This window comes from Apis mellifera, linkage group LG16, assembly GCF_003254395.2.
Source record: "Apis mellifera strain DH4 linkage group LG16, Amel_HAv3.1, whole genome shotgun sequence".
NCBI lineage: Eukaryota > Metazoa > Arthropoda > Insecta > Hymenoptera > Apidae > Apis > Apis mellifera.
This window is the reverse complement of record NC_037653.1, coordinates 962,925-979,128: the sequence shown is the minus strand read 5'-3', so window position 1 is coordinate 979,128 and position 16,204 is coordinate 962,925. Positions and strand designations below refer to the sequence as shown.

The following is a 16,204-nucleotide window of genomic DNA, read 5'->3' as shown; positions in this document are numbered from 1 at the left end:
GAAATCATATAATGGATTCTTATCAAGATAAAAATAATTAAATAGATTGAAATTTAATTAGATTTGTAAAATTTAAATCCGAAACTCTCGAAATTCAAAATGCTAATTTTTTTTCTGTTTCTTTTCTTTTTTTTTTTATGTAATAAAATTTTTATTTTTGAAAATTTTTAAATTCAGATTTATAACTAATAATAATAATAAGATTTATAACTAATAATAATCATCTTCTTAGCTTGCAAAAAAAGTTTTTATTTTTATATTTTGTATTTAATTAATTGCATTTAATTATATAAAAATGATTAGAATATAAAATCAATTTATTATTTAAATAAAAATTAATTCAGATTTTTATAAATTGTGAAGAATTATATAAATTATTCTGTACTCAGTTTAAAGTTTCAAATTATAAAAATATTATAAACAATTATTATGAGTTTTAAAAAGTTTTAAAATTGAAACTTTTTGAACTTTAAAGACTTTTAAAATTTCACATCTCTAATAAAAATTATTTCTAAAACTCGAATGAATCATTTCATTCTGTCTCTGTCTAATAGCTTATATTACATATAGCTCAATAAATAAGTTTTAAATGATATTTTTTTGCATAATAATTTTTGTTTTTTTTTTTTTTGTATCTAGAATAATAATAACCGAATAGCCAAAAATTGGACATAAATAACATAACACCCTATATATAACAAAAACTGTATATTATATCCTAATATTAATAACAGTTACTGTAAGGTAAATATGGGACAATATGAAGTAAAACGACAAAATGTTGTTTACAAACAATTTAAATAGTACAGTACTTTCATGATCATATTATCAGTGGATATAAGAAAGAGCATTAGTTATCGAATATCTGTGTTAGAGAACATATGTCTTACGAATTACGATATTATTATAATTTTCTATTTTCAAAAGAAGAATATAAATAGAAATTTAAAGAACTAAAAGTTTATGCCAGTTTTTTTTTTTATATATTTTGTTTCATCAAAAAAGGTGAGTTAGCCTTCTTTCATATTGGATTTGTGTGTATTTTACACAATTTTTTCACACGATGATTTATATACGATATATAATAAAAAATATAAGTATTTATATTTGATGATAAATATTCAATGAAAAAGTATCGATATTTTAAATTATTAATATAACTTTGTGAAAAAAAAAGTTATATAACAAAGCAAACAGGCTCAAAATTCATTTCAATTTCAATTTTTATCAATTTATTTTTTTCATAGATATTTTTATATTATTAATAAATAGAAAAATAAATATACTTTTCTTTTTTTTCTTTTGGAAAAATTTAATCGAAAAAATACTAAAAAATTTTTTTATAACTAAACTCAAAATGAATTGAATGATAAATCTTTCTCTTCTAAAGTTTTGTTATTATTATTATAATAATAACAAAATTTGAAATTTGCTACGAATACGATTTTTTTTTTTGATTTCAATCATATATTATTGAATTTCAAAATATTATTGAACTTTCAATATGAAAGTTTCAAACGATAACAAAATTTAACAATAATTTTAATAAATAAATAAATTCTAATAAATGAAAATTGATATCTGAAAAATCATGAAAATCACTGACAAAAAAAAAATAGAATTAATTTTAATTATCTCTATGTACAATAAGATAATTCTTGATTGTATGTATTCACTTTTGATAATTGAATTTTGAATATCATTCAAAATTTAATAAATAATAAAATTAATAAATTCTAATAAATAATAATAATAATAATAATTAATAAATGACAAAAATGATAAAAGTCATTGATTAAAAAAAGAAAATAGAATTTTTTTTAATTTTGATTATTTTTACATACATATAATACTTCTTGATTATACGATTTTCTTAAAAAGATTTAAATGGAGAAAAAAAAAAATAATATTCTTCCTTATTTTTTGTTTAGTTTCACATATAAAATAATTTTCTGTCGATACCTGATAAATTTTCGAAAAATTGATTCATTTATTTATTCGAAAACGAAGTTTTAAATCCAAAATTTGTATTTTTTCATTTCTATTCATTATTTCACATAGAATCATTTAATCGGATGATTAGAGGTCATCCTATCATTCTATCAACGTATATTTTGAATATATAAATATGATGTTTTTCATCTTATAATAATAAATTTTATTTTTCATATCAAGACAGAGACACATAAGAAATTTAAATATTTAAAAAAAAAATTATTCTTTCTATGATCTCAATTTTTGGAATATGAAGATAAATATAATTTACTATAAAAGTAGTTTAAAAGAATATATGCATAACATATTTAATTTTGTTAATGTTTTTCCTTATGTCTCACATTATTTAAATGAATTTCTTATCGAGGCTTTCGAATATAAATTCTTCTTAGAATAGAAATTTCGATATTTCATAAATATTGCAATTCATTTCATTAGAAAGCGAAAAAAGAAAATATATATATATATATATATATATATATATATATATATATATTGTGTATTCATAAATTTTGTATCTTTCAATTTATGATGAATCAAGAAGCAGATTTGCACAAAATTTATTTCAAATAATAATAAAAAATAATTATTTCAAATAATGTTAATTACTAGCTGATAAATAATATTTATTTTGATTTTATGTATATTATATGATTAAATAAAAAATAAATTAAAGAATTGATTATTTGAGAAAATATTTTTTTATATCATTTTATATTTTTTTTTATATCTTAATTGAAAATTTATTCTTTATTTCTTAAATAATATTCAATATAAGTATTAAACTAAATGATTTTTATTAATAATAATATATAATAGTAATCGTACCAAGTATTTCAGTAATAAATATTAATAACAAATCTTAATAAATAATAAAGAATTATTAAAAATTGGTTACATAAATAAACATTTTTTCTTGAATATTTTAAAGTTTATTATTGTTTATTAAAATATTTATTGCAATAATATTTTTTTTTCTAATATAAATAATTTAAAGTCATTAAAGATAAAGTTATTTTCATTAAAGTTAATGATCATTATGTTTTTCGTTGTAAAATAAAATAAAAAAATGAAATTATCTTTTTTCTTTAAAATCTTTAAAATTTTACAATTTTATCATTGTTTAATTTTTTGAAATATTATGAGTCGTTAAAGAAACTGTTATTTAATATTTTGAAAGCTTGAATGATTGTTAAGTAAAATAAAATATTATTAAGTGCTTTGAATTTTTTATTTTTTATTAATAAATTTTCTAATGAAAAATTCTTCAATAAATTTTAATTTTTTTTTTAGAATAATTTTAATTTAAAAGAAAACTAAACAATATGTCAATTTCATTGAAGAAGTTGAAACATTTTTTAAAACAAATTCTAGTTTAAAATTTTTCCTGGGATTCTTTCAAAATCATTTTGTTTTCTTTTTTTTTGAATTCTGGAATCCACGAATTTTTTGTTAGTTTATCATATATTTTAAATAAAAAGTGCACTGAATGCTAAAGTATTATTATACTTACCGGTCAACAAGAATGGATAGAATAAACCAATCACGTAAGAACCGTTCTCAGAACCTCGACAAACTCTGACATTCGCAGATCTTCTAGAATACGAGTGTTCTACAGCTGGTGGTTCCTTCAATAACCAACTCACATCGAACACGATTTCGATCAGAATTAGGATCGATGCGATCATTAATTGAGATCGTGGACTGGTAAAGCTGTGAATACATTATTATACATTATACAGAGTGTCTAAAAAATATGGAAACATTTATTATTAACCTCAGATTTTTGAAGCAATTTCAAGCAACATTTTTTTTTTGCAAAAATTTTTGTTACAGTTTTACATTTTTAACAAAAAATACTGACCAATTACAAAGCGCGCCTAATCTAGTCGAACCGGTAGTGTTGGCTACGAACCAACTAATCGAATTCGAACAAGTTCAAGCAACATATATATCGAAGAAAATATAACAAATATGAATATATTTGTAAAATATAACAAATTGAATATAACAAATATTTAATTATCGATAAAAATATTATATCGAATTATATTATAAATAATAAATAAACTATAATATTCAATATATTTTCTTCGATATATGTGTTACTTCGAACAATATCGTTCGTACTCCGTTTATAGCCAACACTATCGTTTCAATTAAGCTATGCGATCTATAATTAGCCAATGTTTTTTGTTAACAAGTCGTTAAGAAAACTGAAAATTTCTACAAAATGTTGCTTAAAATTAACTCCAATTAAGAGATATTCTCATATTTTTAAGATACCTTATATACATTATTATTATTAAAGAACATTATTCAATTGATGACAGAATTCTATTAACTATTACTTTTTATATTCTCATTTTTTTATAATTATTTTTATATTTATAATTATTTTTTTATATTATTGTATATGCTAATCTATCAATTTTATATTATTTCTCTTATTTTTGATAATATTGTTACGAATAATTAGTAATAACATATCTAACGTGAAATTCATTATTTGTAAATTGAGATATTGAAAAAGAAGATCTGATTTTCGGAATTATTGACATAAGAAGAAAAACTGTCATTCATTAAAAGGAATAAAATATAGCTGATTACTTAATGAGATTGTATACAAAATATTATAAATGATATGTTTAATGTAAGAATATGGAGTTAAATGATGGAAATTGAAATAATATTAAAAAATGTTTCAGATAAAATTGAACAATTTCGAAGAAAGAACATTTTGATGTTATTAATTTTTTTTAAATAAATAATTTTTGTTTTTTTATATGGAATCATATATTTTTCGTGCATTAATTTATTAAAAAATATTTCAACTTAAATTTCATTAATTAAAATTTGTATAAAAAAGAAAAATAATAAATAAAATATCATTTATTTTTTATTTTTCATATAATAAGTTTTACAAATTTCAAAATAAAATAAATTTTAAGTTAATGATTTTTTTGATATATAAATAATTTTTTGAAAGAAATAATTAAATCGATTATATTAAAAAATTATTATTAATTTGAGAGATATTTTAACTTAAATTTTGTAAAAATATTAAATAATATTAAATATTATTTCTTATCTTTTGTACGATAAATTCTATAAAATTTAAATATTTTTCTAACTTGTTAATTTTTTGGCATAAATAATTTCAAAATTGTTTAGAGGAAATAAATATAAATATATCGATATATAAAAATTATGATTCTATTTAAAAAAACGAAATTCATTTTCATACATTCTATATAGTTTCATGATAAAAAAAGTCTTTTATATCAAATAATATATCTTTTCAAACCATTTATTTTCTATCTAAAAAAATTTTATAACATAATTAACAGATATATTTCAAATATATCTGATATAATTTAAATGATATTTTGTTGTTATATTTATAATTTTTATAATCTTCAATATTATATAATTTAGTTCGAAAATATATAGAAAATTGGTTATACGAAAGTATAATAAGTTAAAAATATTATTGAAAATTAGTTTGACCTTAAAAGATAAACAAAGAAAGAAGAAAAATAAAGGAGAAAAAAATATTATCTGTTTAAAATGAATCATTTTATTATATGATAATAAATTTTAATAAATAATAATTAATAATTGAAAAAAAATTCATAATAAATGATAATGATATAATATTACAATCGATAATGAATAATAGATCATCAAGTATGTTTTAAAGCTAATTATTCAATTGAAAGACACAATATGTATTGTCTTCGAAATATTAACTGCATTCTTTTTCAAGAATCAAATTATGAAGGTCGAAAGTAACATTTCTGCCACGTAATCTAATATAAATATAATTGTTTATAATATATATTATATTTATAATTTTATCTAAATTTAAATGTTTATAATATAAAAATTTTATAATCTAGAATTATTATACAGAATGTTTTATTTAAATCGATTTATTCGCATGTATTTCGAAAATCGATGATAAGACAAAGAAAAATTTTTATTTTAAAAAAAAAATTACCACATTGTATATTTTTCCTTGTCTTTCATATTGTAAATTTTATAATATTGAATATTAAAATATATTTTAAACTAATAATAAATTTTTTGTATACGATTTTACTATTTTTTTATTATTATTATTATTTTTAATAGAAAATGATTAGCTATATTGATTTATATTTCAATATGTTTCAATCTGAAAAGAAATTTCTTATTTAAAATTTCTTCATCAAATAATATGTTAAATTCAATTTTTGTAAAAAGCTTTGAAAAATATTTTTCAATGTTATCAATGTTATCAATAATTTATTTAAATGAGACATTCTATATAAATAAATATAAAAAAAATCATACACATTTAAAAGTGGTTCTTATGATTCATTAAAAATTTTAGGCAATCTAATATTGGATTGCAATCTATAAGTTGAGAAACACTGTCTTGTTATCTTACAATATAAAAGAAGTAATATTTGATTGTTTATTTAAAGATTATTATTATTTCGGTTATTTTTTTGATCGATAAAATTATCATAAATATATTGGATAATTACATTACTTGATTAAAAATTTAATTATTATTACTCATTTATATTTATTATTATTATTATATATTTTTCCTAATTATGTAATATTTTATATCAAAATCATCTTGCAAAACTAAATTTATATCAAAAATTTTATTTCAATGTGAAATAAATAGAAAAATAGAGGGAAACAATGTTATTTGAGTTTTTAAATATATTGATTAATATATTTATAAAAACCATTCCACTTCTAAAAAATGGAATTTATAAAGCAAAGATTAGAATATAAGGCATTATTGTATTATTTATCATTATTTTATTATTATTCATTTGTTTTTTTTATGTATTATAATTTATTTTTATATAATAATAGAAATAATTCATTTTGAACAGACAGTTTTTTCTTTTTTTTATTTCTTTCGTCTTCTTTTCAATAATTTTTCAAGTTGTTAAGACTAGCTTTTAATATTTTTAATTTTTGGTAATTTATATATTGTCTATATCATATACATATATTTTATATAGCAATTAGTTATATAACATATTAATATATTTATACTAAAACAAATGCAAAAATTGTTATACAAAAATATTAATTGAAATTTATTTATCAAGTTATAAATTTGCATCAGATTAAAGTAAGTAGTGAAAGTGAAATTGTTCAATTATTTTATGATTCTATCATTGCAGTTTAAATTCTATCTATTTCACTTCATCTAACGCGATTTAAACTGATTATAAATAATAAATTTCAATCGGATGAAATTTTATTTTTTTAGATATCAAATTTAGATATGTTTTCAATTGTTTTTTAAATTAATAGAATTTGAAAAGTAAATTCTAAAAACAATTTTAAAATTTATAGTTATAAATAATATATTTAAAAATTATGAATGTTTAAATACAAAATATAATTCAATATATTCTAGACCTAAATTTAGATCTTTTTTCATTTAATTATTTATTTCAATTAATTATTATTTAATTAGTCATTTCAATCATGAGAAAAAAAACGAATATTCGAAATATTTGAAAAATTCATGGAATCATATCAATGGAATATTAGTTCTATTCTATTTAAAAAATGATCGATATTTTTTATTAAGAATTGTATTGTCATTAATCGAATAATGTTGATAAATTTCGAAATCGAAATCTTTTTACCGTCGTTCATGTAGATTTCGTCCAGGATCGTTGAATATCCTATGAATTCTGTTGATCTTAGTCGTGAGTGCAGCGTAACAAACCGTGTAGCAAAATCCAATTCCAAAACGAACTATGGCGCAACTCTCGACACTAGGCTTAGCCACGACGGCGAACGTCATTGAGAAGCATCCAAACGCGCCGAGCAACAACAAGAAGGATAATTCTCTGCCGGACGCTTTGATCATCGGAGTCTCGCGGTAGATCCAAAACACCGAACAAACGAACATGGTCAAACCTATACCTGTAACGCAATTTTGAGATTCTCTGAATCGTTGGCTGTTTCAACAATAATATAATATAACCTTAATTAAATATCAACATAACCTTAATTCGGTTCTCGGCAGAATTATATGTTTGCTGCCATTTCGAGAGAATTGTAGTAAAAGAGAAAATGTAATGTTAAATTAATAAACCAAAAATTAGCAACGTTATAACAAACGATAAAATTATGGCTAATATATTTTGCGATTTTTTATATTTTGGATTTTCCATATTTCTTATCACGGTTGGTTTAAGTTAGATTAAAACAAAATTGCTTATTGTGTTACTAAGTGCCTAAGTTTGTGTTTTAATCAAAATATTTTATCTATAAAAGAAAATTGATAATCAATTATTTAAAAAATAAAGAAAGTTTTCTTATATTTATTTTATACGTATCATACAAATTACTAGAACAAACTTTATGCATATATTATTTGTCTATGAAGGATAATGAAAATATCTTTTCTAATCATGCTATAATCTGTTCATCAAATCGAGTCACTTAGTTGTAAACATAATATTCATATTGTATCATGCATTAATATAAATGTATTTGTATAATAAGATTCTATATAGATTATGAAAGCATATTTTGTCACTAGCATAATTGTCAAATTACATTCTTTTAATAGAATGAATTTATGCCAAAATCATAACATTTTTTTTTTCAATTATATTTAATATATTCATTTATTTTCTTTATCAAACAATATATTTTATAAAACTGTTTCGATCAATTATGAAAATATGTGTGATACAAAGTATTTTTTTAACTTAATAGTAACTGAATAACGCTATCATTTTTACTATTAAAAGTGACTCGATTCTGTGAATTTTTGCATGAGAAAAATACATGATGTCACATTATCACCATTATTACTATTTTGTTATTAGACATATCATATAGCCAAATTTTCGCGCATCATGTCAAATGACGTCATGTTATTCTCACTACCACTATTATATTATAGACAGAGGTACATCACGTGATCAGTTTCGTTAAAACCAAGCATCTTATCTGCCTAATATATAGGCAATGGAGATAATATGACTCCAGGCTTTTTCTCGAATAGTTGTTTATAAATAGTCAAAGATTACGGTTTACTTTTTTCTCTCTGAAAAACCACACGAATCTGGCTTTCGATCTTACATTTTTTCCTCGAGAAGTTGCATGACTCTTATTTAACCGATTCTTATACGAACAATTGTAGATGTATATTCACAATTACGTAAAGTTTACGCAATTAATGTATGTGGTTTTTCATCCCATTTCTACACGCCTGTCATAATCCTATGAAGAATGATGGAAAAGGCTGGGAATAGATATTATTGTATCTTTATATTTGCATTCACATGAAGTAAAGCATGATAGAGGAATAAGAATGATCCATGGTGAGGAAATTAATAATACTATAGAAGTAAAGTAACGATGGGAAAGAAATTGTCCTGTTTTAAAGATATGATATTATTCTTTTATATTTCGAACAAACGAAAAGCTACAATTGATTCGTCAGTTAGTTAGATTTAAATAAAGTGAAAAGACAGGTTAAATTCACTGCCTGAGATTACCGGAAATGGCTATTGTTATCGCAAAAATCGCCCAGGGATTCGAATATTCGACGAATTCTTCGGGAATAGGATCACATCCAGTTCCATTCTCAGTCGGTATCGTACCCACTCTGCAGTCGTCGCACTTGTGTTCGTCCACTTTGTACTGATAGATGCCGCAACTCTGGCATGTCCAACAGCAAGGATCCTCTTTCTTTGGAACCATGATACGATTCGAACCGCATGGATGGGGACATGAAGAAGTGGGGAACTCGGTCCCTTGTTCGCCACGAAATCGCAATTTCTCTCGATCCAATTGTAATATCGGTTGTTCTCGTTCATTCACTATATAATTAACATAAAAAAATAGATACTATCCCTGGCAATATTTTATTTTAAAAAAATATATCTCAAAACGCGAAATTCACTAGGTATATTGTAATTTTTGAAATGTAAAATAATACGGTGTAAATGTAAAACACATAATTTAAATTTTTGTATATTGTGAAGTAAAATCCAGTGAAAAATGATAATTAGAAGAAAATATGAGAATTGGTTGAAAAATAATGCATATTTGCTTATATCTTGAAAACGAAAAGCTATTCAACAAAATGGAAATAAGAATGAAATATAATTCGTTAACTACAGAATTATATTTTTGTTTATTTTTTAATATACAATATTTTAATATACAATTTTTAATATAATTACAATGCAATAGTTTGAAAAGATGCAAAACGCAAAAATTATCTTTTCAAATAATATTGCTTAATAAATTTAAACAAAAATAATATTGAAATAAATATTCTTATCAAAAATCGAATAAAATTTTCAATAGCGTATATACTGATTTTCACAAAAACAATTATTTTTCGTATAAAAGAAACAATCAAAATGGCTGTGACAATATTGAAAAAAATTTATTATTACGAATGATTGCATTTGCAATAGTTTAGTGATGGATGAGAGTTCGATAACCTAAGCTTGATAGAATGATTTTTCAATTGATTATCAGCTGGATATTGGTAACAGGTAATATATTTTTTTACAACAAATAAATAAATTGTATTATAATTGTAATATGCTTATTTATACGAGATATGAGTCTCTCAATATCGTAGTAAGATTGTATTTAATAATCAGAATATGATTAATGTGATTATAAAATTATCTATTGATTCTATCTGACGGTATGAGTTGCTCACAGAGATGGGCAAAATTTTAATAGTTGAAGTTGAAAATTGTTTTTTGCAAAGCATCGAATAACAGATAATTGTATTGCCAAATGATTATATGATATTATATATTATCAATTATACTAGCTACGAATAAATATTATTCAAATATTTTAATAAGTTATTTAAAATAACTTTATTAGAGAATATTTTAATTAGATTTCTTACTTCTTCAACGACGTTTAATTCTATATTTTCATTGTTAAATTAAATCATTATTAAATTTTTCTTTTTTTTTTTTTTCGTGAATGTCCTCAGAAATCCTTTTCAATTGAAAGGATCATGGTAGGGCATAACAATAGCCAATAAGTGGAAAATTCTTCGATTAAGTTAGTCATACAAAGATATGGTCAGAGTTCAGAAGCCGTTGAAGAAGTAATTAGTTAAAAATTTTGAATAAGTTAGTTTAAGTAATTATTAAAATGATTGAATAATTTATTTATAGTTGATATAATATATAATAATCTTGTTAAAAATTTTAAATAAAATTACTTTAAGTTATTGTTTAAATAACTTTATTTAAAATTTTTAATGAATAACATTTATTCATGATTGTATAGTTGATTCATTCTTCACATAACCTCGATCGGTTAACTACACTATATTATTTGCAATTATTCGATGTTTTGAATAATAAATTATTAATATTAACTTTCTTTATTATTAATTTTCTTAACTATTAAAATTTTCTTCTTCTCTGGATACAGTGATAATCAATCGGCATATATTTATCAATTTTCCTAAAAGTAAATATTAAATTAGCCATAGCTAGATTTAACCTTGGATTTGAGATTATGTTACACTTCAGCTAGAATATCTTAAGCATATACAATTGCTAGTCCAAACTCTTCTTAAAAACAGCATTATTCTAGACCACATCATCCTAGAGCTCCTGCTTAGGAAATCGATAATAACAGAAAATTTTCTGTTATTATATGCGAGAAATTTTCTACTTCTTGAATAGATAAGTCATAAATTTTTTTTTATTGTTCGTGAATTTACAAAAAAAATAAACGAATTATAAATTTATTTTTTAAAATTTTCTTTATTAAATATCTAATAAATATTTTACGACGTTTCATGTATAATTGCATTTATTATATATTATTAATATTAAGTATATGTTCAACTAAAGCTTTGCTTTTTCATTGTTTTTTTTTTTGATAGAAAGAAAGTTTAAATTATGTTTTTTATAATTGTTTTTTATTTTACAAATTGATTTAACATCCGTGAGTTTGATATTTTACATTTCAAAAATTACAATTATTTTTAAAAATTTTGTATATCATTATTTAATCAAAAAGTTTTTGCCAGGAATAGTACCTATAGCATTAGAATATTTGTTATTGTGTTCTTTAACTTTACTTATAGAATTTGTATTCAAATAAGTCATTTTTATTTTAATTTTCTTATTCTTTTTTCAAATATAGTTTAACTTATATAAATGATATCTGATATATATATGATGAATTATGCATTAATTTACTTAACATCAATTATTTTCAATCAATCTTCATTTAATTATCATATAATTGATTTAAAATATTAATTATCTTTGATATAGAATTTTACAAAATTGTATAAATAAATTGATAATAATTTTCTAATTTTTTTTACCTTTGTAATAATAATGCATATGATGCCATATGACTTTTAATTTCTATTTTGGATTCTTAATACTAGATGATTAATAATATTAATATCACTGTGTTCTTACTGAAAAAAAGAAAAAATTGATGAATTTTTTATGATGAATTCAATATTTTAATAGATTTAAATTATAATTCAATATTTTTTTTTTGTAATTGAAAAATTGATTCATTTTTTGAAAGTGAAATTTCAAAATAATATTAAAATTTATTACTAAAAAAATTAATATATACATAATAAGTTCAAAAATTACTTTAATTATTGTATCTGTTATATTATATTATGTTCTGAATACTGTATAACTTTCATTATGTTTTATATGTTTCTTAATACAAATTAATTTTTCATAAAAAACATTCTTTTAGCAATAAAAACAAATATAAAATTTTAATTACCATTAATTATTAAATAAAAATTTTTATTTATTTTTAAATTAATTAATTTTAATGCATATGAATAGAAAATGTATATTTTTTCTACACAGTTTTATTTTAACGTTTAAAATCACAATTTGAAAAAAAAGCTCGAGATCTTTCAAAAAAACCGAATATCTCACATTTATCAAATATTTAAATATTTAATATCCCTCTCACCAATTAAAAATATTAAGGATACAAGGAAGAGCAGCGAATTTACTTTCAAAATACCATTTATTTTGAAAATAAATTTTTTGACAATAATTAAAATACAACCTGAAGATTTTGAGAAAAATCCAATAAAGAAGATTTCAAGCATAAATCAAATACAAATTCACTCGAAACAATTATATAAATTCACTTCAAGAAGTTATATAATATATAAATATAATAATAATCATATAAATATGATATAATATGAATCAATAAAAAAATCATTCACAAAAAGTGATACAAATTCAGACTATAATTCGGATAGTTTTATAATTGATAAAATTATTAGATTTAAACTTTATACTATCTTTAAACTAAACATGTTTTAATTTCCATACAAGGAGAATATATGAAGTCACGTTATGCCCGTTACTATTGCTAGATCAGATACGATTCAACCAACGTTTGGTGATCACATTATCCCCACTACTATTGCTAGATTAGGCAGAGGCACGTCACGTGATACGATTTTTTGTTTGGCAATAGTGGGGATAATATGACGTCAAAATATCCCCACTCTTGTTACTAGATTAGACACGTCACGTGACACTATACGACGCTTAGCTTGGCGTAGTGGGGGTAATGTAACATCACATTATCCCTATCACCATTGCTAGATTCAGGCACTTAGGTGAGATGATTTTCGTTTGTGGGCTTCGTCGTGAGTTTCGTCGCAGTGGGGATAATGTGATGTCACATATTCTCTCTCTGTGGAAATTTGCTGGAAAAAAACTAAGCTACTAAGTATAATAATAGAATCTGGCCATTCTGATTGCTGCCAAAAGTTATAATTGCAACATAGAATCATAAAACGTGTATCACAATATCGTGCATAGTAAAATTTTTTTCATATTTCTTACAATAAATCTAACTATTTATGATGAACCATAGTTGCCTTCCACAATTGTATAATAATTGCTTATATTTCTTCTCCTTATTTTTTCGAAATCCATGATTTATAATTTTATTTTTTGCAAATTCTTAGCTGGTCGATTATCCAAGGATGATTTGAGAAGATAAGAACGATTATCTTCTCTTTTCTTTATTTTTAAAACCAATCTTCAACTTCTACCCCTTTCAACGAATTTTACCAATCCGCGAGCGACATGCCTATCTCTACGACTTTTCGTGGAAATATTGTCACTGAAGAGAAGTCAGTTCGTTTAACAACTTTTAAGAATGTGAAGAACTTTGAAGAAGTGAAAATTCAAAGATCCGGAATTTCGTATTCAGTGCCTGCGTGAATTTTAATATTCACTCTAATCAAATTATAAGTCATTAATTGCGATTTAATAATTTTACATGAATAATATGTATAATAGTATAATAAAGAATTCGATATAGTGTCATTGACTATAACGAAAATGATTGTAACTTAAATAAATAGCATTGAATGTTCGAAGTAACATCTGTATATGTTTTAATACATAATATAGAAAGTTTTATATTATAAAAATTTTAGATCCACGATTCAATCTCAGTCATCTTTTAAAATATTTCTTTAAATTTTGGATTTCAATTAAAATAATTTCACCACAGGATTTAATTATTAAGAACAATGAAAGTTCAATTAATTTTTCAACTTTCTTGTTCATCCTAACAAAATATTCGAATATTCTTTATCGGCATTAAAAACACGAGAAATAAAATCAAAGCAATTTTTTGATACATTATATTACATTGATTAATTTGAGAATTAATGTTATAGAAAGTCAGATTAACAGTCAAATTTACTATCAAATTATTCCTTCCTGTTAATGAGCCAGTGTGATTTCTTTATACAAATTTTAAAGTTAATAATTAATTTTTAAAGTTATTTTTTATTCTTCCTTACATTAAAAAAAAAATTTTTTTTTCCAGAAGAATATCACGTTATGGTACGAAATTGAAAGATTAAGAAGGATTTTAACATGGTTGGTGTGCGTCACAATCAGGATTTAACATCTTCAACAACATTAGCAATCGATAACCAACATTACAAATCTAAAAATTTTCCAGTCATAGAAAAAGAATAAATCAAATATGGTGAGTAGAAATTTTTCATTTATACAATATATCTGTATTTTGAAAACGATTGAAATATTGAATGAAAGATTATTATTTGGTGTAAAGAGATATAAATTATTATATTACATTGTATTATTATAATATTATTATATATAGTTTCTTTTTTTATTTTTGAAAATAAAATTCATCTTCGTTCTTTATATATATATATTCTCTACGTTTATCCACAGAAAGAAATTTCATTGCAAAATATATTTTTTTATATCAAATAATTTTCATAAAAATAATTTTTTTTTTAATTAATTTAATAAATTATTAGTGTTTAAGTTATATTTAAATAAAACACACAATAAAATATATCTATATATCAAACTCTTGATTTCAATCAGGATTTGATCATATTTAATTATTGCAGAAGAATAATCATTCAAACGAAAAGTGATTGTTATTTATTGGCATTAAAAATACGAGAAACAAAATTACAGCAATCTTTTATACAAGTTGTATCATATGTAATCGAAGAAAAAATATAATTTGAAACTCAACATTAATTATTTTATTTATACTTGGGAAAAGTACAATTTAAAAAATTAACGTGCAACCTTTTAAAAAATTAAAATCTCTGATACATGTACAAATTGAATAGAAAAATAGAGGATCTGATTTGACTCATATTTGCAAATAGCTTATCCTGCTATCTCTATTAAATGAATTCAATTGCTAGAATTATTAGTGAATTCAATGTGTATTGAAGAAAAAATATAATTTGAAATTAATCATTTTTCCATATGCAAAAATCCTAAATTGGATGGTATAATAAAGAAATGAACAATTTACAATTTCAGATTGGAAAAAAAAACTGAAAAAATTGGAAAAAATTTGTTCGTGAATTGGAATATTTAAATTTTAAGCCACGGATTCAATCGAAACTATAAAGGATTAATTTTCACTTTTTCGAACATTCGAATATTCTTTATTGGCATTAGAAACACGATGAACAAAATTTATGCATTATATTATAAGAATATTAATTCGAAATTTAATACGATCGTCTTAGCGCGATCGAACTAGCAATTACGCTAAAATGCTTAATTCATCTCTATTTAAACGAACAAATTTCAACTGTGTCCAAACTCGTTTTGAATAAAAAATAGAATTTTGATGT

The 16,204-nt window shown here is 21.6% G+C and overlaps 1 protein-coding gene and 1 long non-coding RNA gene across 4 annotated transcripts in view; one reads left to right on the top strand and one right to left on the bottom strand.

The window, feature by feature from the left end:
- Nucleotides 1-16,204, bottom strand: part of LOC726424 (metabotropic glutamate receptor) — an 81,070-nt gene that overhangs the window by 1,013 nt on the left and 63,853 nt on the right. For both annotated transcript variants that reach the window (XM_026445914.1, XM_026445913.1), the window contains exons 9-11: nt 9,540-9,863; nt 7,668-7,950; nt 3,509-3,708 (exon numbers count right to left, since the gene is read on the bottom strand). In XM_026445914.1, the coding sequence (XP_026301699.1) occupies nt 3,509-3,708; nt 7,668-7,950; nt 9,540-9,863 (807 nt within the window). The remainder of the gene's footprint in view (nt 1-3,508; nt 3,709-7,667; nt 7,951-9,539; nt 9,864-16,204) is intronic.
- The window catches only part of LOC107965660, a 36,372-nt gene continuing 33,538 nt past the window's right edge, over nt 13,371-16,204 (top strand). For both annotated transcript variants that reach the window (XR_003306339.1, XR_003306340.1), the window contains exons 1-2: nt 13,371-13,867; nt 14,893-15,057. This is a non-coding gene — a long non-coding RNA (uncharacterized LOC107965660). The remainder of the gene's footprint in view (nt 13,868-14,892; nt 15,058-16,204) is intronic.